At 39.7% G+C, this 24698-nt stretch overlaps 1 protein-coding gene across 15 annotated transcripts in view; it reads left to right on the top strand.

Moving 5' to 3' along the window:
* LOC144738116 (uncharacterized) overlaps nucleotides 1–24698 on the top strand; it is a 195549-nt gene that overhangs the window by 100448 nt on the left and 70403 nt on the right. For 14 of the 15 annotated variants that reach the window (XM_078621146.1, XM_078621101.1, XM_078621057.1 and 11 more), the window contains one exon: nucleotides 18906–18993. In XM_078621146.1, the coding sequence (XP_078477272.1) occupies nucleotides 18906–18993 (88 nt within the window). Of the gene's footprint in view, nucleotides 1–9935; nucleotides 10132–18905; nucleotides 18994–24698 lie in introns of those variants that run through there. The other variant, XM_078621093.1, reaches the window with a different exon arrangement.

The following is a 24698-nucleotide window of genomic DNA, read 5'->3' as shown; positions in this document are numbered from 1 at the left end:
TTCTTTGTTGTCTATTTCGCACTGTTTTGTCTATTTTCTGACTCTTGTTCGGTCTCTACTCTCTGTCGGGTTCATTCCACGAACCTAAATGTCACATTTGCATACACTGTACTTCAATTTGCATAAATCATAAATCCTCTATTCTCACAGGTACATTTTTAATGACTGTATCCTGAGAATTAGAATCCCTTACCATATGTATTTACATGAAACATTACATGGTTATTTATTTATTTAATAAATAAACATGTAATGGATTTCACTGCTGGATGAAGGCCTCCCCATGCCTTTCAGTTATGGGGGCGTTTAAGCATACTTTACCACGGTGGTCAGTTGGGGTTAGTGAAAGGAAAGCCCAAAAAACCGGTTAATGTATCACTCGCCAACAATATTAGCAATGGCCAGGAATCAAACTCAGGTCGAACTCAGGTCACCAGGTTCATGGGGCATGGCGCTAACCACTGAGTCATTTATGAAAATTACAAAATCTGTTACAAATTCAAAATTAGTTTTTCCACATTGTTAACTAATTTGTGCTGTTATTTCTCAGTTGTAATTTTCACCTGCTTTTGACACATCGGAAGATACAAGAACAATTAAGGGACTAGTCAAAGCATTGTTTCTGCCCTCCATTCCCCATGGAGGCAGTTGTTAAGGCTTGCATGAATGCTAGTTTGACATGAAAAACTGGCCATGTGGTTACTCACTGGGAATGGGCTATGGACATTTCCCAAAGTGTAGAAGCCATAACTTCTCCTGCTTCCAAAAGGCAGTGTTTAATCCCTTGGCAGCAGCAACACACTGTGGCTCCTTTGTTTGACTGAGATCTGCTAATGAGCCGGGAACAGCAGCGATCAGAGGGGAGGGGGCAGCTTGTAAACTATCCAGCATTTCCCCAGGGGTGTGGGCTGCTTTCTTCACTTGTGTATGCGCGTCTTCTCCACTGGCACAGTGTAGGGTGAGTGGGTAAAGTGTGTGGGGGTGGGGTTGGAGTGGGGTAGATGGGGTCGTTTGGAGAAAGGGGACACTGAGGAAAGAAGTTGTTGAAGGGATTGTGGGGTGGTGGTAATTGGGGACAGTGGTTGAGTCTGTGAAGGATACGTAAGAAGGAATTTGCAAGTTGAAATTCTGCATCTTGAGTGTCTAAGGCAGGAATATTGCAACTAATAGTCGTTCTTTTTTAATTAGATGGGCCAAAGCACAGCCATGACTGGGTTAAAATTGTGAGAGCAATTAAGTAGTGTATAGGTACTGTATGTTGATGCTTATTTAAGGCAATGGTTCAAAGGAGAAGCCATAGCCAAAGGTTAGCATGGCAAGCCAAGCTTCGGGTTTTTCATATCTGCTTTGTGATTGAAACTTTGGTAGAGGGAGGCCAGGGGTTAGATGGAAGGATGTTCTGTAATGAAATATGAAGGCCGTGAATATGTGACGGGAAAACAGACAGTGGTTAGTGCACTGCACGACAAACCCATCGACCCGAGTTAGATATTAGCCTTGATGTACATTAATTAATTTTGTGATGAGCATTCACAACGGCGATTATGGCTCCTGGTTCTGCCTATTTTGCAAACTTATGAGAATGTGATAAGAGTCAAAATAAAATAGAACTGATCCTGTGGAGATTTAAAACAATAAAAAAACACATTGGGAATGAGCAACATTAATAAGCAGATAATTTATCCTTCACGTATCCATCTCCACATAATTTTTTATGTTTCTTTAATCCATCAGCCGCCCGGTTTTCTGGGAGAGCATCACGCATCACGCATCATTTCAGCAGCATTATTTTAGCAGTCAGGCTTGCTTGAGTCAATGCTGGTTGATTTTCAATAAGGCAGGAAAGGACTCTCTCTTTAGACTATGGAGTCTTAATTTTACGCAAAATTACATAGTATATAGGCATGTATTATGTACATGCCAATACATTATATCATATACATCTCGCCGCAGTGGCAATTTGTTAACTCCCTCGCCTGGTATGCAGGATGTCGTGGGTTCGATGCCGACCCTGACACCTATATATTTGGAGTTTGCATGTTCTCCCCGTATGTCGCGTGGATTTTTCTCCCGGTCTTCCGGTTTTTCCCTCCACATTTAGAAGCATGCGTTTAGAGTATTTGGCTGCTACACATTTCCACATGATAAGCCACTTAATTGGATGATCAATTTTGGCCAGGTCGCTTCTGAAAAAGAGCTACATATTATAGCTTAGTGGGCCTTACCTGGTAAAATAAAAAATAGTTTAGTTTTAATATGTAACTATGTGCATTTATGCATAATTAAATATATAATTTAGCAAGAGGGGTGACAGACCCCTGAATGGTATTTTAACGCTAAACAAGTGAGCCATGTGCACTAACCACAGTATCACCCAGCAGGACACCCTGTCTCTGGGTTACCCAAATGCCAGTGCTCAAGGCCCAACCTATCTCACCAAAAATCAATCTTCTGCATTCAAATACCAATTAAGCCCTTACATATTTCATGAACCTGTAGATTAGAAGACACTATCTTATTGTAAATCGACAATCTCTTTGTCAAGTAGGGTACACATGTACAGACACAGGTATCTATCATAATTTGAATCAGCGTTCTGTTTCACATGGGATGTGTTTACGAACATCAGGAGTGTGCATCGTCTAACAGCAATTTGTTTTTGAATGAAGAGGATTGGTAAATGTGGAAAGGTGGACTGTGGTGGCAATTAATATTGGAGTTTTGGAAACCCTACTAACTCATGAGAGACCTACCCTAAGGGAGACGGGTGGTATGGCTTTTACCAAATGATGTAGGTGGTATTGTGTCGATCTGCCTGACGGAGGGGGGTCATGGGGAGGGGGTACGATCGCAATTATTTTGGTTCTTGACTTTTGTGACATTCCCTCAAGTGCAAGCCTTGCAGATATTCGCAGTCATCCGAGGCTTTTCCTTACATAAATATTGATGTTCTGAGGCCGCCTGAATCGCTGTGATGCCCCCACGGGTCCATGGACACATTGTCGAGAACTCCTGCCTTGCCTCTTCAGCACTCAAGGAAACCTCCGATGGGTTTGATGTTATGACGTGTGATTGTGTTCACGTATATTGCATGTAATTGTATTTCATCATGTCAATTTGAGTTGTTACCATCTTTAAATAATTCATATAGATTCCGATTGAAACGTGTGCTTACACGTAGGCTGCATTCTATGGACATGCAATTGTTGTTGTGGTTTTAAATTTAACAGGGGAAAAGTTATTTCCCTACGATAGTTCCAGGCTGGTGAAGCTTGCTTCTGTTGTTGGCTTTACCAGAAAGAGAGTCCTCATTTACTGTGGATATTGTCTGAGTTATTATTACATATGGACATTGAACATATGACCAACTCCATTATTGATTTAGTAACTTCAGTTAGTTTCTGCAATCAAATACTGTAAATGCAGAATGTATACATATATATGATGAGCATGATAATTAATTTTAATAAATAACTTTAGACATCATTGCATAGCTATTATATGTCCACTGTAGTTTAAGGTACTGTATTAATAATAATTAAAAATGGTTTATTACATGTGAAACATTAATTGTGCACACATTCAAATTTACCATGATCTGAATGTGATTGTATCTGACTTGTACAAAACTTGTCACACACTGGCTTCACTTGGGTCCAGAGATTGTGATAAGTTCGCCCAGTTGGCCTTCTGGGCGTGAATAATTTCAGCAGCATTGATTCAGTACAAGCAAAAACTGAGCCAGTTTCAACAGTGTCTCGGCAGCAGTTCGGCTTGTTTTAATCAATGCTTGTAAACTACTAGGTGTTAAACGCAAATACCTCTCTTTAAGATATGGGTCCTAGTTTGATGCAAAATGACACAATGCATAACTCAAAATAATAATTTGCATCTTTTGTTGAGAAACCCAAAAAAGTAGTAATTTAAATTGTTTATCTGCCAATGGTCACAGCTTTAGTCATACATTGTATTGATGTCTTTATAGCAGGTTGGTCCTGTAAATTCTCTGCGGATGGGGTCTGGTTTTAACAGATGAAAAATTTATTTTAAACTGGAGTTCCATTTCGCACTATTTGGCTGCATGTATGATTAATTGGGGGTCTGGGAGAGGGTGAAGGGGATCCACAAAGTGGGGGTAGAGCGAGGGGGGGGTCCACAAAGTGCCAAGGTTTCTGTGATCCGTGAAGATGACTGTGATCTCAAGATCTCCACATTCCAGTCCACCCCCCCTCTCCCTCCTCCTGCAGGACGAGTGTGACTTCCGCATTTATATTCAGAATCAGAATATTTATTTATACTGGAGGAATCTGATGAGCTTTCAAGCTCTTTTTCACAGATGTCCAGTAGGGGCACGGGGTCAAAACGTTAAACAACAACCAATACGAAAAACACGAAATGAGTGCAAAGTATATGGAAGGTAAGCAAATCGCAGGTAAAGCCCACTGAGAAATTCGCTTTTCTTTCAGAAGCGACCTGGCCACGAATAACAGCTCAACGAAGTGGCTTATCACGTGGAAATTTATAGCAGCCACATAATCGAAACAATGTAAACGCGTGTTTCTGCACACCCCACCACCATTCACCATGGTGGGGTCTGCAGGAGGAGCACAGTGGCAGTTGGCCGCAAAGGAAAATGCAAATTAGAATCCCTGCCTTTAGTGGTCCTCAATCCTAACACTGGTTAGGATTACTTGTACGAGGGATTACAGCAGGTCATACATGTAGGGGAGTTTTAATGCTGCGATATGTGGATGATGGAGATGAGTGTGTCTGATAAGGTTAAATCATTGCAATTTATTTTATTTGAATGTCAGCTTAGGGCTATGGTAGAGGCATGCATAGTATGAAGCAAGTCACACATTGTTCTTTACTGAGATGGTTTATTGGTACAAAAATGCATGCTGTTGTATTTCTTAAAAAACATAAGCATATATTTCAGTCTCATTTCAAATTGTCATTAATTGCCACTTTCCTGACTACTGAAAGCTTTATGGAAGGCTTTTTTTGTTACCAACCTTTGATAATTCCCTTAACATGGTAAGTAATTTACATGGCCTATGGCTTGAAACATTATATTCCATGATTACCATTAGTGGCCTGAAAAATAATCATAAAAGTATGCAATACTTTTTTATGAAGCTGAAGTGGTATGTTTTTGTGAAAAATATTATTTCAATAGCAAAAGTAGTTCAAAGTATGAGGGAAAACAGTGGAAAATAGACCAAGACTTTTTAAAACAATGCAGTGCTTATCACATTTGGTGCAGTGGTTTAACTGTTGGCCATTAGAAATCAAACCCAAGTCGTGGTGGGTCGTTCTGGGAATGTATAAGCATGGCTCGATTCTTGATCCATTGCTCTATGGACCTTTGGATCCACAGGGATAGGTCAGCCATCATACATAGAAACACGTTTAACGTATTATTGGGTTGTATTACATGATATGAAAACTATTGACAATGCGTCTCTTTTTACCTTTGATCCAGTGACATCATGACTGTTTACATGGGTGGCCCATCTAAATGTGTCTCGTTCCCTTTGGCAAATGAGCTACTCTGCCACTTAGAAGGGAACTCTACGTGGGTGGAGCTGGCATGACCCAGTGAGGTTGGTGTGGGAATCCGGGGAGAACCCACTTTCCTAGTTCATAAACTTGGCCCGACTCACTTTTAAGGGATTGTGTAAATGCAGCATTAGTGAAAATTCAGGACAACAATGAGGATATCGGGGTAGGTTAGTAGTTAATTTCCGATTTGCAATATATCACACGTGACATAGGTTGTGTATATAACAAGTACAGTAAAACTCTTATTTATCATCTGTGAATCTTAATATGGAGACCAAATACTCTCCTGTTATTCTTTTTGTTCATACATTTCTGAGGAATTGACACATTAAAAGAAAAGGCAATTTCAGTGAATCAAGCGACTTCTAACAGTCCATTGTGCCATATCAGCTCTATATTGTGAATACTATAGATAGAGTTTGTTGTGAATTGTTCTTTGCCATAGACCCAAACAAAAACCCTTGAAGTAAAAAACACAACATTGATATTGGGTTACATCACAACTCTTTTTGGTCTCCAACAAGAAAAATAGTGTAGAGCAGTTATTGCTCTACTCAGAGGAGCTTTGATCCGCAATTCCTGGTGTGGAGCCCCTCTGTGATGTGGACGTTACAGGACAAAGGGAGTTTAATTGCTTTTATTTAAGTTCCCATAGAGTTATTGCAGATAAAAAATGGCAAGTAAGTGCTTGACTTGTGATGACATTGTATTAGTTTAGCTGATTGTTGCCCCTGTTTATTTTTGTTTCTTGGTGGACGCCCTGTTGCCTTGTCACATGTGTGACGTGGCAGCAGTGCCACCGTCCGCAAGTTAGAGGTGTTGTGCAGAAGATCGAAGCAGTCTGCTATCTGAAGGGAACTTTTTTTTTATCAGCAAACTTTCTTTTTTGGAACAGCCCACATCATCATGGTAATGAGGTTTCATACTGTACTGTAATTTGAACAAAACTACTAAGCTAGGTTATTTTGGATGCAGAGCAGTGTATCATCACCAGGCATTGTAAGCAAGCACACGCATTATTCTATTGCTGGAAAAAGGAAAATAGATATATAATTCGGTATCTCCACTGTAAATACGTGTAAAAAAATAATGAATATGAATACTGTATCCAGATGACAAGCTGCATTTAGTGGTTTGTGATATGTTTCCATTACATTTTTAAAAATAATTTCCATTTGTAACGTCCACAGTATTCGCTCACTCTCAAGAAGAGTGATTCAGAGGAGCGGGGAACCACAGACGAGTGGTGAAAGAAGCTACGTAGTGATTCGGAACTAAATTCCCTCTATATATTATATATTGGCCAATTAATGATTGTTTACATGTGGGAAGAAATCTGAGCACCTGGGGAAAACCCATACGTGTGAGGGGCCAACACTTAATCCCATACAGATAGAACAGGTGGGGTCCACATTTGCTATACCACCTTCTCCTGGTGAGCCAGTGTATGTCACCTTGATGCCCGCGGGAAGGGAGTTTCACAACATTTGTATGATCCAACAAATCTCGCTTCCACAGTGCCACGTGCATCGTCACCACTGCCGAGCTAAACTTACCATTGAACATTCTGCGTTATGAGCAGTCTTACACAAAGCCTTTTTTCATTTCTGTTCTGATTTGCGGAACATTGTGGGGCTATTGTGTAAGATAAAAGTAAGTCACTGTTTTATTGAATAGAGACTGTCTGCAAAATTTTGATCGCCGATATTTGTTCCTACTTTTCTTTGGTTGGGGGCGATTTTCATCGAACCTGGGAATCATGTGACAGCCTCTCGTGTCATAATGTGTTCAATGATACCACACTTACAGTTTACTCCTTGCAAAAAAAACACACAAACTCACTGGTTTATTCCATTACACTATGATAAACTACATATCACACTCTGCTTATCCTCACTGCATTGTCTATCAATTGATTTACCTGTGATATGTTTTCATCGCTCAAAAACACAATTTGTGGCATTGTGAAGAATATAAGTAGCAAAAGAGAAAAGCAGACAATGTCTTCTTAACACATCTGTCGCTCCACATAAAAATAAAATTATATTTTACACAACCCATCGGCCCCACTGCCTTCTGGGAGTGCATCATTTCAGGAGCATTGATTCAAGCAAGCCTGACTGCTGCTTAGACACTGTATGTTGAAACCAGTCAACTGTTTGCTTGTATTCAATCAATGCTGGTGAACTGCCAGATGTGATAGGCAAGACACAAAGTTATATAATACATGACACACAACAGTTAGTGTCTTTGTGGAGAATATAAATATCCAATAGATATGCATACAATGTCTCCTTCATATGTCTCCATATCAAGAAATACTTAAAATGTTGACATGCCAATCAATTACACCACCATAGGTTCACAGTAAGATTGAACCTTTTCCCCACGTGATAGAACGGCTCATTATTGATCAACTTTACATTCTCATCAGCTGAGCTAGAGGGTTAACCATTAACTCTCCACAGCTCCAAAGATGATACACATTTCATATTCACTAACTTAAGGGTTGTGTAATTTGCGGAAGAGGTGGCAATAATATGGCACAAGTCCCCTAAAGTTCAGGTGCCTATGCTCGTAAACAAACACGCCTCAACCCATGTTACTCGTTTGCTATGTCTAAATTACTACAAATTGTTACTACTGGTGTCACTCTTGCGCCGTGTCTGTAGTCACCCCCGTGACAGCAGTCTAATAAACATCATAATAAACATCACAATAAACGTCGCAATAAACGTCACAATAAACATCACAATAAACATCGCACTAAACGTCACGCGGACACAGCGTTTCGTGTTGTCATTCGAACCACTCGTCATTGTGAAATGTGGATTCACAGCACTGGTATTCTTAAAAGTGTCTGTACATCTTCAGGTCTTTCCGTGAATGTTGTTTCTGTAGTGTGTTAGGTGATGGTGAATTGTTCATGTCTACAAGTACTTCGTTCACCACGAGCTGTTGGTTGAATGTTTGTGAAGGCACACATTTTTTTATGGGGATTAGTAATCTTGAATGCGGATACTTTTCTCGTACGCAGTTGCGCGTACATAGCTCATGTTGTCTTTACCATTGCCTTAACTTGATGGTGTTATCACTACACGTACTTGTATATATTTATCGGGTTTGAAGCGCTGTCCTTTTTGCTGATAAAATATTTGTTCAGCTGGGTATAAAAATTTCAGTTCCATAGCATAACATTTTTTTAAAAAGACAGTGCTACTACTAAAGTGCCTGTGTGCCAAAGCCACTGTAATGTGTTTTCTCGCTAAACACAGTGCTCTGCTCTGGGTTGCCTTTGTTTAAAGCCAGTAAAACAAATGTGTTTGGATCATGTCCATTTCAATTAGTTTGGTGCATCTGTTAAGTTACACATTACACTTTGTAAAAAAAAAATTGTTACCTTTTTTTGAAGGGCTGCTATTTAAGTCTTGGGCATTTTTATTTTAGAATCTCACTGCACTGTGTCCTCAGCAGCATTCGTCTTACGCATGCACAACGCTCGTTGCTTGCTTTACTCGCAAACAAAGCATCTGGCAGCACTGAAGTTCTTGAGAAAGTGAGAGCCTCACTGGCCAATCATGCAGGGATCAAGACTCAGGAAGTTTGCATTAGCAAGCCCTCTCCCCCCCCACCACACACGTCACCCTCGCTTTGCACGATGTGCAGCCTTCCTCCACGTTAACAGTAACAGGACTAACGGCTTAGCTGACGTGAGGCTTCAACCGGAGCACACTTGTGTCCACTCAGGCTCTGCGTGACAGGCGACGACTGGACCTCTGCGCGAATCACAGCCTTCTCTCAATCCACTTTGACAACGTGGCCAGCTGCTTGCTTGCAAGGGGGCATCTTCAACACTTCTTGGGCTCAGTTCGCACGGTGATTTCTGTAGATGTGGGAACGTTTGCTGACCTGAGGGTTTTTATTTGATCTCGTGGTTATTCATTCGGAGAGCTGATAGCACAGCAAAGGCAACGTCATGGAGTCAACCTTGTCGCTATGGATATCTTTACAAACACGCCGGTCTGCCCGGGGAGAAGCACAGTGAGATATTGCTGTACGTCCGATGGAAGCATGTCTGTTATCTTGGAAAAGTAAAACATTCTCCTTCAGATAAGCAACAGATGTTAACCGCATAGACCTGCAGTTCAGGGATGTGATTGTGATATACAAATAGATAGAAAAAAAGCGAAGACCATTTCATGTTTTGGAACTTGACAATTATAGTTTACCAAACAATATTTAGTATCTGAAAATAAATCGGAATTCTACATTTTAAAACAAATGTTTTGGGCTAAAAACAAAAACAACTTTTCGTGGCAACTAAACTTGAGACAACTCATTAAGTCAGTGGGAAAAAAAACCTTTCATTTCATTATTTTAATTCCTCTTCGGGGCAGGGCAGTTGTTGGGTCGATTTAGTGGAGAGTGTACAGACTTTTTGTGCCTTGATTTGGCTCTGTGAGCATGGCCAAAGCTATGCTGTGGCAAGATAAACGACGCCGGAGGCAGTACATGCTGGGGAGGTCTGCTTCAGAACGATCTCCAAGCGGTGTGGTGCTGGTCAAGGTGAGCTGTGACAGGGACACGGACCCCAGGAAGCACCGACACCTGTCCTGTTTACCTCTCAATCGGTGGTCTTGTCAACATGTTCACATTTGAATGTGCAGGCTTTGGTGCGCGCTTACAGTTCATGTTTCACGTGAAATCGATCACATTCTTGCTGGGTTTTTCACTCTAAATATGTCTTGGGTATTGTAATGATCATAAATGTGGCCACTCGACCAGTTTAAAATTCAACTAAGAATGCAATGCATTTCCACTTAGCCTTGGTGATGTGGAGGCCCTATTTATTGGTGAATCCTGTTATTTATATTCTTTCACAAAATGGACTTCTTTCAGCACTAATGGCTAAATGCGGATAACGGAATGGATATGCTGCCATTTTTAGGATAATTGAGAATTGCAGGAAAGGTAGATGTGCCGTGGATAAGATGTGTTACTCTACATGTTTGTAATGAAGATATTACAACTCCACAATCACTCACCTACAAATTAAAATGTCTGTAACTTGTATGACAACTTCCCTTTAGGAGTTAGAGGGTCTGACAGAGATCAGCTAATCATATCAGATTTTATTAATTAGAAAACGTACTGTTGCTGTTAGGACACACATACATTATCATAATAGCTTTTACTATTGTGAGTGACTGAGCATTTTTTTTATAGCAATCGTCATCATCAGCCATTGTCAATACATTGGTGGATGAAGGCTTCCCCAGACCGCCGCTTTACCTCTTGATTCTGCTCTGTTATAATCCACCTGGGATCTGCACATTAGCTGATTTTATCGCTCCATCTCCTTGGTGAATGTACTATCAGACAAGTTCCGTTTCTTGGCTTTCACTTTTATTCATCTTGACCATGGCCCATCATTCCTTCTAGTGACACATGTCCTGTCCAAGCCCACTTACTTTTCCTTACAGTTTAAATTATGTCATTAAACTGCTTATGTTCTCCAATCTACGTTTTCCTATATCCACCGGTCAATGCAATTCCATAATTGCATCTCTCCATGCTTTTCCCATTTTCATACTTTCTATACTTTTAATTACCGCCATGTTTCTGAACAATGTGTCATGGCAGGTAGTATATGCCGGTTAAAGACTTATTTAGACACTGCTATGTTAATTTTCACAGATTTCAAAAGCACTCCAACCTGTTCTCATCCACCTCTCTATGGCATAATTTCGATGTTGATCTCCCTTCAACAGCTGTTTCATGTACACAAATTGAAATTTACAGGTCTGTCTGTCTGACAGATATTTACAATTGTTTATAGTAATTTTTTTGTGCATGACCTCTGTTTTGCTCATTTATCCCGAGCCCAACTTTTTTACCTTTATTCTTCTAACATTTCCTGTGGTTCATTACAATTTTACATTATAATTGCCATTTCATCAGCAAATCGGATGTGTTAATGTTTTCTCAGTGAATATTTTTGCCTTTTTTGTCTAAAATAATTTTGGGAAAATATATTTTAACGTCCCTGTGAATAACCTGTCGAAAGCGTTTAACTTTTATGAATTTCGATACTTCGTGTAATCTTACTCTGGTAATGCTGCTTGGTTATTACTTTTAGGCCTGGACAAACCGTTGGGGCGATGACTGTCAGTACCTATTTGGAATGGCATGGTGCATTAGCAGTTGTTGTGCCAGGTTCAAGTTAATTTAACGTAGGGTTTTACACAGATCTGTGTCGTATATCAATTGTTACCAATGTGCGTGGCCAGGAGTTGAACTTGTGTTACTGGGAGTTGATCTTTTGGTGATTCATGACATCGTTCACTTTGTTTCTCACTGCAATATTGAATAATATATTGTTCAATTCCGCAATTTGCGTTGCGGTACATTACTCAGCAGATATGTTTACATTTCTGGATATCACACTAGAATTCCCAAAAACATATGAATGATCACAATTGCTTTATTTGGCCAAATATTAATGAAAAAATACTTCCTCAGTAACACTGTATTGATGACCACGATAAAAAAAATGTATTGCACATACGCACATCAGTATTCCATTGAAATGTGGTTACAATAAGATTTTGAAAATGGCCCAACCCTGCTGGTGAGACATTATGAGTAATTGTTTAACATTGACAGTTGGTCTTTTTATATATATAAAGTCTAGTTGTTTTTGTTGATCAGTTACTATGGTGCATCTGTACTTGGGACCGAGTTACTGTGGCTGATGTGTTCGACATTTACACTTGTTTACTCAGCAAAGCATCACTGAGTTCCATGTGACTTATTCAGGAGGGTCCTGTCAAGTTTTCACAGTCGGGCCAATGATTGCTATACTTCCAATTGAGTCATTTATCGGTCATTTTTCAAATTTGGACCATGCTAATGGCACACAGTGCCCTGCTCTTGCAAATAAAGTCACCGAACCTTTAACATCCACTTAATAATAATACACCGGCAGTAACAAGCATGGCGGCCATTGTATTTGAACTGTGAAACTCGGACAAGCGGTGAATTGGCTGTCACTGGGCCATGTCACCTCCACAACTATTTGTTAATGAATTGTAGATGTTGCAATGCTCTACTGTGCTTGACTATGGTGTCACGCGCATGAACCTTTGTTCATGTTGACAATACCATATACTGTGTACAGTATTTAATCCACAGATGTATTTTTTTTGCAGTGTAAATATATCAAATTTCAAAGTCAATAATACTCTGCAGTACATATACAATGTAACTAGGATTTAGCATTAAAATAGACATGTGCTATCTGAAAACATATGTTAGATGGTCTTAAAGGTGAAACTCTGCAATAGAGTATGATAAATATGTAATGACGACTTGGCACACTTCTCTTGAGATGGCACATTATTGAAGACACCTTCACTTGACATCAGGCGGAGATCCCATTGCAGCAGCCCCGAGTCTCCCACGCATCTCCCTTATATATCAACCGAGGCCACGTTCCCCTTCTCCATCATTTTCACTGACTCTGGACGCTCATTCTATTGGCAGGGAGGCGTGATGTTAGCACGATGCACGAACCTGGCTCAACGCTGTGGGATGCATATGAGGGTATCACGCAGATGCGCTTGGTGAAGTCACCACCATGCACTTACCTGCCCGCACGCCAGCCAGCCAAACTTTTTTTGTAATCATAGCGTTATATAAAGTGGCATTCTTATGAGGCCCCTAAATCCACTACGAATTTATCGTGTGTCCAGGGCTGAGCCGTAGACAGTCATATTGTCTGTGGATTTATTCTTTCTATTTACATTTTCCCATGGATAATGAGTCACATGGAAGTGGTGGAAAAGTCATCATCTTATATAAGCATGCCTAGTACGGAGGTCAACACTGGTCATTTTCTCCGTAAGTGCCAGAGATGGTTACAGTATAGTGCAAATACGTGAAAGTGCCAGTTGAAGTTTTCATAATACCAAATACTGGCAAAGAGGCAAATTATAATCATTTGTAAGAATATTTAAATATTAAGCACAGAATGTAAATTATAGAAAGTAACATTATCATTGATTGTTTTGCCAGTTAGAGTACGATGAAAATGTAGCCATCTAAGTCAATCACAAAGTAGATTTCCGTTTATCCACTCTTGCAGACAGTCCGTGATAATGGTGCCTATTGTTTTGCACACGTACGGTAATTTACCGTGGAGAGAGATTAAATGAATGTAGTCTGTAAGCTGACAAGTTAAAAAGTAATTGTGTGCTGTTACTTATTAACTTGTTTTTATACCAGGAAGTCTCTTAGAGTGGAACAAACAAATTACATTGGTCGTTAAGATGTTGGTGAAATTAACACTTGGGATTACATTGCACACAAAAATGTTTGATAATTTAATAATCACAGCAAAAATCATGACCATTCATGTCTTTGTTGGCATGCGCTTGTGATCCAGCCTTGTGGAGGAAAGCGTGAGTGAATCTCACAAATATTGCAAAACTTCCCCGTGGGAATTGAGAGTGCCAACGCCGTGGCTTCCTGGGGGAGAGTCTGGTACAGCAAGTGTCGATTCATCCTTCTGTCCCGTCTGTACGGGATAGAGTGTTGCCCCTTCACACAATTGGGGTTTCTTTCTGTAAAGTCACGTAGGTAGAAAAATGAGAGTATGGATTCCTGCAGTCACGAAAGCTTCAAATCACGATTTTCTCCAGGTGTCCTGGTTTCCTCCCATATATGTAAACAGTCAACAATTGACTGAACACATCTAATATATATAAAAAAGATGCAGGCCTCTGCTGAAAGAGTGTTTGGACGCGGTATGGCTTTAATGGGTAAATAAGTAGAACGATGTTGGATATGATACATACTATTTTACACAAATGTCCTGCATATTGAGGTATACTGATTCTCCACACTGGTGTTTCGATGCATTGTCACGATGTAGGGCCATCATTTGATTCGGGAATACATTATTATTTTAGTAATATTTATATACTTTTGTAGCCTACATGTAACATGAACAAATCCTGTGCATATAAATTGCATGCATAAACAACATTGACCAAATGAGATTTGCTGCATATATCATCAGCCTAAATAATTTCTATAAATTGGTACATGTATGCATTATTGCACCTGCTGCATACAAATTAGATATTGCCTTTGAAGGAGTAATTACTCAGGTGGATTTGTAAAATATTAGTACATGAAGGTTTTATATAAATCGTTTGATACAAACTTATATTTGCTTCTATTAATATATTTGTTTTACTTTTGCTGTTTAATTGGTGTTATACGGATCTATGGAAATTAAATTTGGCATTCGAATTAAGTTTGTAATAGAATACTGAATTTTTATTGCCTTCGCATTTGTACGTGGGGGGAGGCGTGACGTCAGCGCGATGTGGGATGTGGGTGACGTCACGACCGCACTAGCGTGCCAAGCAGCCAGCAAAACTTTTTTCTCTCCCTAATATAGGATGATATGATAATATAAACCTATTTGAACAAACTTTTGTATTTCCATAGGTAGTATAAAATAGACATACAATTTATCTTTAAAATAATATCGTTTTCATGTGATGCCATTCCAAATCTTGCGATGTATTCTATCAAGACGAGCCTACTCTACCTTTGTCTTTGTGTATGTGTGTGTGTGAAGTCAAGGTCTAGATTAATGCACGGTAAACGAACGTTAGGAAGTGACTGATTTCTGTTAACAATTACTATTACAATGTTACGTGGGATTCATAAACAATTGGATATTAGTATATGTTCCATGAGTTTAGTAATGGGTAGTGTTAGGGTAGATACTCGAAATGAAAGACTCATAGGCAGTGCACAGCGTATGTACAGCGATACGATACAGGTAACGATATAAATCGGACGACAGCGTGATACTGTACTGAGATTAAACGGAAGGGGAGGCACAACTTTCCGGCTATGGGGATTTTATCGTTGATTTTTGGGGGAAAATTGTTCAGTTTCCGACGTACGGAAAATTCTGGTTACGGATCGTTCTCGAGAACTTAACCCTTCCGTAATCCGGGGACTGCCTGTTTTTATAACAATTCCCACATTTTCCCTCTACCCACAAGTAATACATTGGTCACCATTGAGGGTCACGATTTAATTGAAGAAGACATTTTTTGTCTCATTTGTATTGTCTGCCTTATTTGTTTGTGTCTGTCTTATTTTGTTCTGGCTTGGTTATAGTGCGTCATTGATGGCATTTTCTGGACAGTAGTATTTGCATATCATTTGCATTTGTATAGTTAATCGTCATTTATTGCATTCAGAATGCGATGCATATGTCGTGATCTCTATTATCAATTTTAATAGATGAATCATTACATGCCTACAGCAGATGTAATATACTGTAATGAAGTTGGGTATAGCGTGAGCTATGGTGCCTATGTTTTCGTATTATGTTGAACTTCTTTCGCACCGTAAGCAGCCAACCGTGCCAATTGGAGGTGCGGGGGAAGGACAACAAACTAAACACAAAAGGCAGTTCTAAAGAAATGAGTTTTCAATCTAGATTTAAAAGTGCATCGGGCTGGAGGGTGGGTTGGAGGGCTGAGGTGTGACGTCGTGTACCTTAAATGCAATTAACACGGTTGGCTACATACAGTGTGAAATAAGGTTTACATTACTCGTTGTGCATAACTGCCAATCCAATTGTAAACTGAACTTTTTGTTAATCTTACCAGGTAAGGCCCACTGAGCTTATATAGTTATTTTTCATGAGTAACCTGGCTCAATGAAGTGGCTTATCATGTGGAAATGTATAGCAATCAAATACTCTAAAAGCATATTTCTAAATGTAGAGGGCAAAACTGGAGGACCTGGAGAAAAATGCACGTGAGCACAGGGAGAACATGCAAACTCAAAATATACAGGCGTTAGGGTCGGGATCGAACCAATGACCTCCTGTATACCAGGCGAGGTAGTTAACATCTCGCCAGTGCGAGATAATTTTCGATTTAAAGCTTTCGTGACTGCAGGGATTCATCTTCTTGGTTCTTTCGGTAAAGTCACGTAGAAGGGAAGTAATAAAATAATAAAAATAAAACATAATAAAACAATTCTCACGACGTTTCGGCCACAACGTAAGCAGCCATCCTCAGGCGAAGAATGAAACACCCCAAGCTTGGAGCGTATATTTAAGCTGGGTTAGAGGGGGGGGAGGTGGGAAGAAGAGCGCCTAAACAAAATAATTTGCATATCAAGAGGAATTCAGCATATGGAAAATGCGTAGGAGGTGGGCGGGGGGGGTTCCAAATCAATACTATGCCCGTGCATTATGCAGGATTAGCAGCATCAAAGGGGGGGGGGAAGGGGGGGAGCATTAACAAAGGAAAGGAATGTTAATAGTATGTAGCTGTAGTTACTAAACAACCACGTAAAAAACTACAGTATAAACTGCATGACAAACTAAAGTATAAACTACATAGCATCATCAGTAAACTTACTATACTCTACAATAAGCTGAGTTACTAACAGTAAGTAATACATGAAAAATTCTACGTTGTAAAAAATTATATAATATGCTTCCATCTAAACTTTATTCTCTTACATCACACGCGTCTATACCGTACTATATACTTCCATAGGCAAAACCAACATTAAATTACATACTGTATTGCTATAAACCACCCTATACCTTATACATTTTTAATATAACACTATGTATTATTCTACCCACCCTAATGTGTATCAAAATGGTTTATTACGTCCTTCCAGTGATTGCTAAGCCAGAATCCATCTTCTCGGTTAAAATTGTCTCTGTGTTTGTAAATGTGGATCGCCTCATGTACGAATCTCTCATGATAGCCAGATGGCTTGCAGAGAACCTCTGTCTTGGAGAAGTCAATGTCATGTGAGCCCACTGAGTTGTAACAGTGATCTGCCACGGCTGAGGTGTTTGTCCTACAGTGTTTCAGGTCAGCTTTATGTTCACGGATGCGGTCCGAGACATGTCGTTTGGTTTCCCCAATGTAACTGCTACCACAGAGGCAACTTAGTTTGTAGACACCAGGGTACTGTATGTCTGGAACCACATCTTTTACAGACGGTACCAGATCACGGATTTTATGTACTGTGTTGAATCGGACCTGGATCTTGTGTTTAATCAGGATTTTGGAGATCTTTTTTGTGACCCCAGCAATGTAGGGTAAGGTGATGGTCTTGAAAGGCTCCTCAACAGGATCTTTCTTGGTGGTTGGAGTGATGGCTTTGCGGATTGTGTAGTCGGAGTAACCATTAGCCTTAAGAGCTTGGCGTACGTGTTTGAGTTCACTGGAAATGTGTTCATGGTCGGAGATGCATTGGGCTCTATGATATAGAGTCTTGATGAGAGAATTCTTCTGGGATGGATGGTGGTGGGAATCCGGTTTTAGATAAGCATCCGTGTGGGTGGCTTTCCTGTAGACAGAGTGGCTCATTGAACCATCAGGTCTCCTTTTGATTAGGACATCCAAAAAGGGTAGCTTGCCATCATTTTCGACTTCCATGGTGAATCTGATGGCTGGGTGTATGGAATTGATATGGTCGAGAAATTGGTCTAGAGCAGGCCGGCCATGTGGCCAGATGACAAAAGTGTCGTCTACGTACCTCTTCCATAAGGTCGGGCGTAGAGTCGCAGTCTGGATGGCGTCCGTCTCAAATTTCTCCATGAAGATGTTGGCTACAACCGGAGATAAGGGGGAGCCCATTGGGGGGCTCCCCCTTATCTCTGATATATAATTTGCGGAGGCTCAGTGGGGTAACAACCATCACGAAATATTGAGAAAGTGGTTTCATATGTTCTATCATGGCAGGAAAAATCTAATGGAAATGTCCTGGTACAGAATAATGTATGCATACATGTGCAGTGGCAAAATGTTCTGCATTGTATCATACCATTGTGTCTAGTAGCCATCTTTTCCCTCTCCTAGCCAAGTGTAGGAAATGTTTTGTTCTTTTTTGCATGTATGAGCATGAAGTCCGCATTGGCATAAATGAGAAGTACATGAAGTAACCATGAAGCCAAATGTATGTCTATATCGCCTGCCCATGAAAACATAATGGATTATAATGAATCAGAATGAGAATGTTTACACTGGAGGAATCCGATGAGCTATAAAGCTATTTTTCCACAGATGTCCAGTCGGCGCGGGTCAGAACGTTACAACAAGAAACAATACTAGAACATTATAGAAGTGCAAAGTATAGGAAAAGGTTTATATAAAAAAAATTAACATTCTACAGTGTCACAAGAACATGATTGCATGTTGGGAAATTAAGAGAAGTCATCTGTTTCATTTACCTTTGCGAATGCCCTGTCTCTCCCAACCCTCACTCCGCAGGTTCACAGAGAATGTCCACTTGTTGACCCATCCTGTTACACTGCAGACGTGGACACAGACCCACAAGTGCACTCTACAGCACCGCCAGGTTAGTTGGATCACCGCCTCTCATTGCCTACTTCGTGGACACATCCAGTCATTGCGGACAACAGAGGGGTGTTTTATGTTTATATTCTTTGGTTCTTTCGGTAAAGTCACGTAAAGTCTCTTACTTTTTTTAACCTCTTGTTTTGCAGCAGCTCTCTTGAGCATTTCAGCAATTATCTTCTTGCTGTGGTTGTCCCACCTGATGACGGGCGCTTGTGTTGCGGCCGAAACGTCGCGATTTATTTATTTTATTTTTTCACTTCCGTGACTTTACCGAAAGAACCAAAGAGTATGGATCCTTGTAGTCACGAAAACTTCAAATCTAGAGTGTTTTATGTTGCTATTTTGAATAATTTTATAACTCACAACTTAACAATATATTTACATAAGGAAAATTCATATGCGATACTGACAATGTAACATCCACTTTATTTACATAACTGTATGACAAAATAAATAAGACTGCTCACATTATCGTGTAACTCACTTGTTTTACATGGTACTAGCAAGAGATTGACTCGGATCTTTACTTGTTTTAAGGTGAAGAGGTCAAATACCACTGATGTCATTGCACATTGCCATTTCTTCCATCTGGCAGATCATACATTTGTTAGCCAGTTGACTCACTACCTCCACAGTGTTCCCTTAAGTATCCAACCATCTGGATTCAGGTCTTCCCCGTTGACACCGATTTTTCGGAGCCCACTGCAATGCCTTTCTCTGGTAACCTATAACCTCTACAGCTTACAGATATACCATACTCATTTTTAATAAGGTGTGCGACACTTTACGACGACCACTTGAATCCCAAATCCTGCCACGGAATTCCAAAGGCCCTCCACATGCACCAACACCATTTTTTCCTCATCCTCATCTCTTTCCTCATCTCTGATTGCATAACATTTGGAAGACTGTTACAGTGGGAAAACCTTCCACTTTCAGCTTACCATTTTATTTTTGTTGGATATCATTCTGTAAAAAACCTGTATGAAACATGTGATGAGTGTTGTTGTGAGACCCCTTTGATTATTGTAGTTTTAAAGTATAGTTGGCATGTTATTTGATTATTGTGAGTTTATGGATATTGTGGGTGGTTGGGTAATACTCTCTCAACGTTTTAAAACCTGCTATACATGTGAGAATGCTGTTCACGGACCCACAGTTAACCAACCACCTTGCAATTATGTATTCCAATTGTGGTATATCAAGGCTCTTTTATATGTAATTGCAAATTAACATTCAGAATATTAGCAAACAAGAGTATAATGTAAGTGGAATTAACTATGACCGCTGGAATCGGCTGCAAACCCTTAAAAAGTTCAAATTGTTGCAACTCTAATTAGAATTATGACACAAAATTTATTTTGCTACCCCTACATTTACATTTTTACACCCACACATATACCCCAGTTTCTAAGTCTCCATCAGGCGAGAAGTCAGAAAATAATTTACAAGGGCTAAAAAGCACAGAGAACCGACATGGGCAATGATCGATCAGGTGATAGCTTGAGCAATGGGAAGAAGGTCTTGACACATTTGAGAGAACGTTGACTGCACAGTTCGTATTGCCATCAGCATAATGAGAATGTTGTCTAGAAGTGGATATAGAATGCATTACAACGAATATCACTATGACGGTAATAATGATTATGTATTGTATGTAGTTGTGTGAGCCTGGCTACTCATACTATAATGTGAAAGATAAACAATCTTTGGCTCTTTCGGCGAAGATAGAAAAATAAAAATAAAGTGAATAAAAATAGTACTGTAGCCTGGTTCTTAATCGGATTGAGTGTCCTGGCAGTCTTTCATGTAGATCATAGCTTGGTTATTAAGTTTGGTGAGTGTACTGGCAGTCTATAATGTAGACTGTAGCAATGGTTATTAAGCTGGGTGAGTCTACATTATAGACTGCCAGTACACTCACTAAACTTAATAACCAGGCTACAGTCTACATTATAGACTGCCAGTACGCTCACCAAAGGTTGTCTACATTATAGACTGCCAGTATACTCACCAAACTTAATAACCAGGGTACAGTCTACATTATAGAATGCTGGTACGGTCACCAAAAGTTGTCTGCATTATAGACTGCCAGTACACTCACCAAACTTAATAACCAGGCTACAGTCTAAATTATAGACTGCCAATACACTCACTTCGATTAAGAACCAGGCTACAGTATTATTTTTATTCACTTTATTTTTATTTTTCTATCTACGTGACTTTACCAAAAGAACCAAAGAATATGAATTCCTGCAGTCATTCAAGTTTTAAGTCAAAAGATAAACAATGGTTGACATTTTTTATACTTAAATAAATTAGATGAACCGTTTCCTGAACAATGTGCTTGTTAGGGACAGATCTGTGCAAAATGGAAATGCTAGCATTCAAGTTACTACGAAAGAATGTTCCCTGGTAACATGAGGGGATAAAATAAATAAAGTTAGGACCCTCAATAAAGTGACCATTGACGTCACGCTAGACAATCTCTAGAAGGTACTTTACAGTACAGTCAAGTAGCTCAAGATATCTGTGCAGACCGGTAGGTGTATTGTAAATAACGAAACAAGAAATATGGAATACATAAATAAGAAAAAAATCGAGTTCTTCAAAGCAAAGTGGTCGAGAATAAAACAGTAATAACCTATGTTTCAAATAGTGTTCTATTTTTCAACATCACTGAGTGAGTGTTGTATTGCTCACAAAAAGGCCATTGTTTTTAACACAGTGATCGGCTTTATCTTGGATACTTTGGATAAAACATGTGGCTTTCCAAATGGAAGTGATTATGGTGGGAGAAGTCGTGAGCGACCTTTGGCAAGGTGGGGAAGTTAGACGTTGCCTCAGTACTCCCATGGGGGTAGTGATTAAATCCCAAAAATCAAAGCTGCCAAGAGATGGACGGTGCACTGAATGCCCCTTTAGACTGTTCTGGCAGACTTCCAAATCCCATTCGCTGAGTATACTTACCTTGTTTTAATGGTTTAAAAGTTTTTTTATTTTTCAGTTTGGTTGGAGTATAATAATTTGTTGCCATCATTGACAAACAGTCGCTTAAATATATCGGGCCAATGATAGGCAATCTGTGGTTGACAGCTCATTTGGAAGGCTTAATTATTCAAAGAAACCAAGCCTGGACTATCTAAAATGTAGAATTAAGTTACATCCTCATGAATATGAAATTAAACATTACATTGATAATTATTTACAACTCATATGAAGCAAAACGATTAACCAATTCAACGTATGATTATTGTTTTTTTACCCTTGTATCTGGCATCAAAACTGACACCTTTTTTACAAGGAGTCATGTTTGCATTGACCACAAAACAAATCTGTGCTTGTGTATTTATCCATGCAATGAAAAGTGAACATGTAATTACTTACATATTTTTAAGGATACTGTAATAATTACAATTTATATATAATTATATATATGGTTCTGTGTATATTAGTGCAGTGTCAAAGTTGCAGGTTATTTTGTGGTAACTCAACAGGTGCAGGAAACATTACTACCTCCTCTTGCACTTTCGCCTGGCATTGCGGTTTAATTCCAGATCGGAGAGGAGCAGCAGCAGCGTGCAAATAACTCATTGAAAAATACAATGCGAATATGTACAGCTGCCGTCCCTATGTGTTAAGATTTTATGAGCCTGGCTATACAATACAAGTCCACATGTGTTAAAATAGTTGCTTGCTCCCACACACTGTAAGGGTGTGCCAGTGGTATTGGCATTCCGTTGGCAAGCTTGTGCCAAAACAAGGCACATTGTTGCAGCCCGAATATGTTTGTGGATGACTGCACATTTAACTTTGACAGATTTGGGGTGGCTAAAAGTGACAACTAAAGAATGTATTTGCACAAACATTTCGAATTCACCTCAGCTTATTTTGGTGGACAGTTTTGCCCAACTAGATGAACAGTATATTGACAGTTTTAAATATATATGTCATCATCAGCCATGATCTATCCACTACTGAATGAAGGCCTGTTAAAGCCTTTACAATCTCTCATGATCTTGCAATGTAACAATCCATCTCACTTCTGTACACGAGCTGATTTCATCACTCCATCTCTGTGTCGGACCTCATTGCATGCACTTTGCTTTGGCTGCCACTCTATTAACCACTGCCCATCATCCCTTCCAGCAAAAGTACTCTGCCCATGCGCACTAAGGTTTCTTACATGTGCTATGAAGAAGGATCATCGCCCAAAACGTCACCTCTTGTATATTTTTACTGTTAAGGCCACAGTGTTATTAATGAATGTGTTCAGGTTTTTTAAAATTGTTAATTGTGCTTGTCCACCACTTTTCTAAAGTCGATTTGGTATCTGTAATGTACATATGTTTGTTCCCCAATCCATGTGTTCCTCTTAATGTTACTCGGTGTAATTCTCTCCATACATCACTGTGCAGTTTTTGTCATTGTCCATGTTTCTGATACATGTCATGGTAGGCATCATACAATTCTTAAAATGTTCTACGTTAGTCACATTGGTGTTCTGCTTTTCACATCGAGTTCAGTTTTCAAACAGCAATCCAACCTTCTCTGTTCCACATTTCTATTTTATCATATTGATTTTTGTCTGCCTTTAATACCTGTCCTAGGTACTGTTCTATGTAAACATATTCTGATGTGTTTTCCAGTTGTGTTCCTCCAATGGATATTTTACATTGTTTTGTGAACCTATGTTTTTGCTCATATGTATCATGATCCCAACGTTGCAGCATTCTGCATTTATAACTTCATGGGCTTTCACCAATCCATATTTCTTGAAGGTATAATTTGAGTGCCCAAGCTTCATCAGGTGATTGCAGCATCATTTGCCTGTTCAGCAGACAAATTCAGAAGGTGTAGTTCCTGCTGCCAATTGACCCTTGGCATTGAGGAGAAGTTCTCAACACTACCATATTGACCTTAAAGTCCATGAATAGGTTACGTGCAAACAGTGCCTGGGGTTCCCCGATTCTCCAGGCCGACATGATGGCCACCAGAAAAAGAAGCTATCGCATCAAAAGACGCTCTGAGGTCTTGGGCATAGGTTCAAATGGTGATCGTGTTTGAATGTTTAAAATGCAAACCGCAGGTTCCACGGGTCTTTTTATTGCCATTTACCTCAACAATCATGTTAGCATTGGAGTCGACCCCACTCTTATGTTGTTGATCTGGCCATGGAATGCAGAAATAGCTGATAAGCAGACCTTGATTGATACCGTCAATCGCCCCTGCTTGAAGTCCTCCTGGAGGTGACTTGCGATGGATGGGATATCGTGCGACATCCCAGCCATCTGACACACCAATGCGAGAAGGCGTCCTGCTCGTGGGTGTCAATTTTAATTAACTCTATGCCGCATTTACAACGCTTCAGAGAGCGTTTAGACACCAGTAACAGCTAACTTATTTATTTATTGATGCGCCGTGCAGAAACTATTAATATGCTGCGTTACAAAGGCAGAACTTTTAATTTAAAACAGAGGAAAGAAGCCAATGTGGTAGTTTTTTTTATATCTCTGAAGAGAAACAATATGAAAGTGACAGTATAAGGAGCCGCCCATGATTAAAGTGGGTTTCTTATGTGTGTGAATGTCGGTGGAATCAATAATACTGTACAATGATACGTGTTAAATTTGGTTTTCCACATCATTTGGATCATTCCAGCTTTGATAACTGGAAAAAACACTGGTTCAATTGACATACGAT

Source organism: Lampetra planeri, chromosome 3 (genome assembly GCF_965212315.1).
Source record: "Lampetra planeri chromosome 3, kcLamPlan1.2.h2, whole genome shotgun sequence".
Classification (NCBI taxonomy): Eukaryota; Metazoa; Chordata; class Hyperoartia; order Petromyzontiformes; family Petromyzontidae; genus Lampetra; species Lampetra planeri.
Note: the sequence above shows the minus strand (reverse complement) of the source record. Positions and strands in the feature narration are given on the sequence as shown.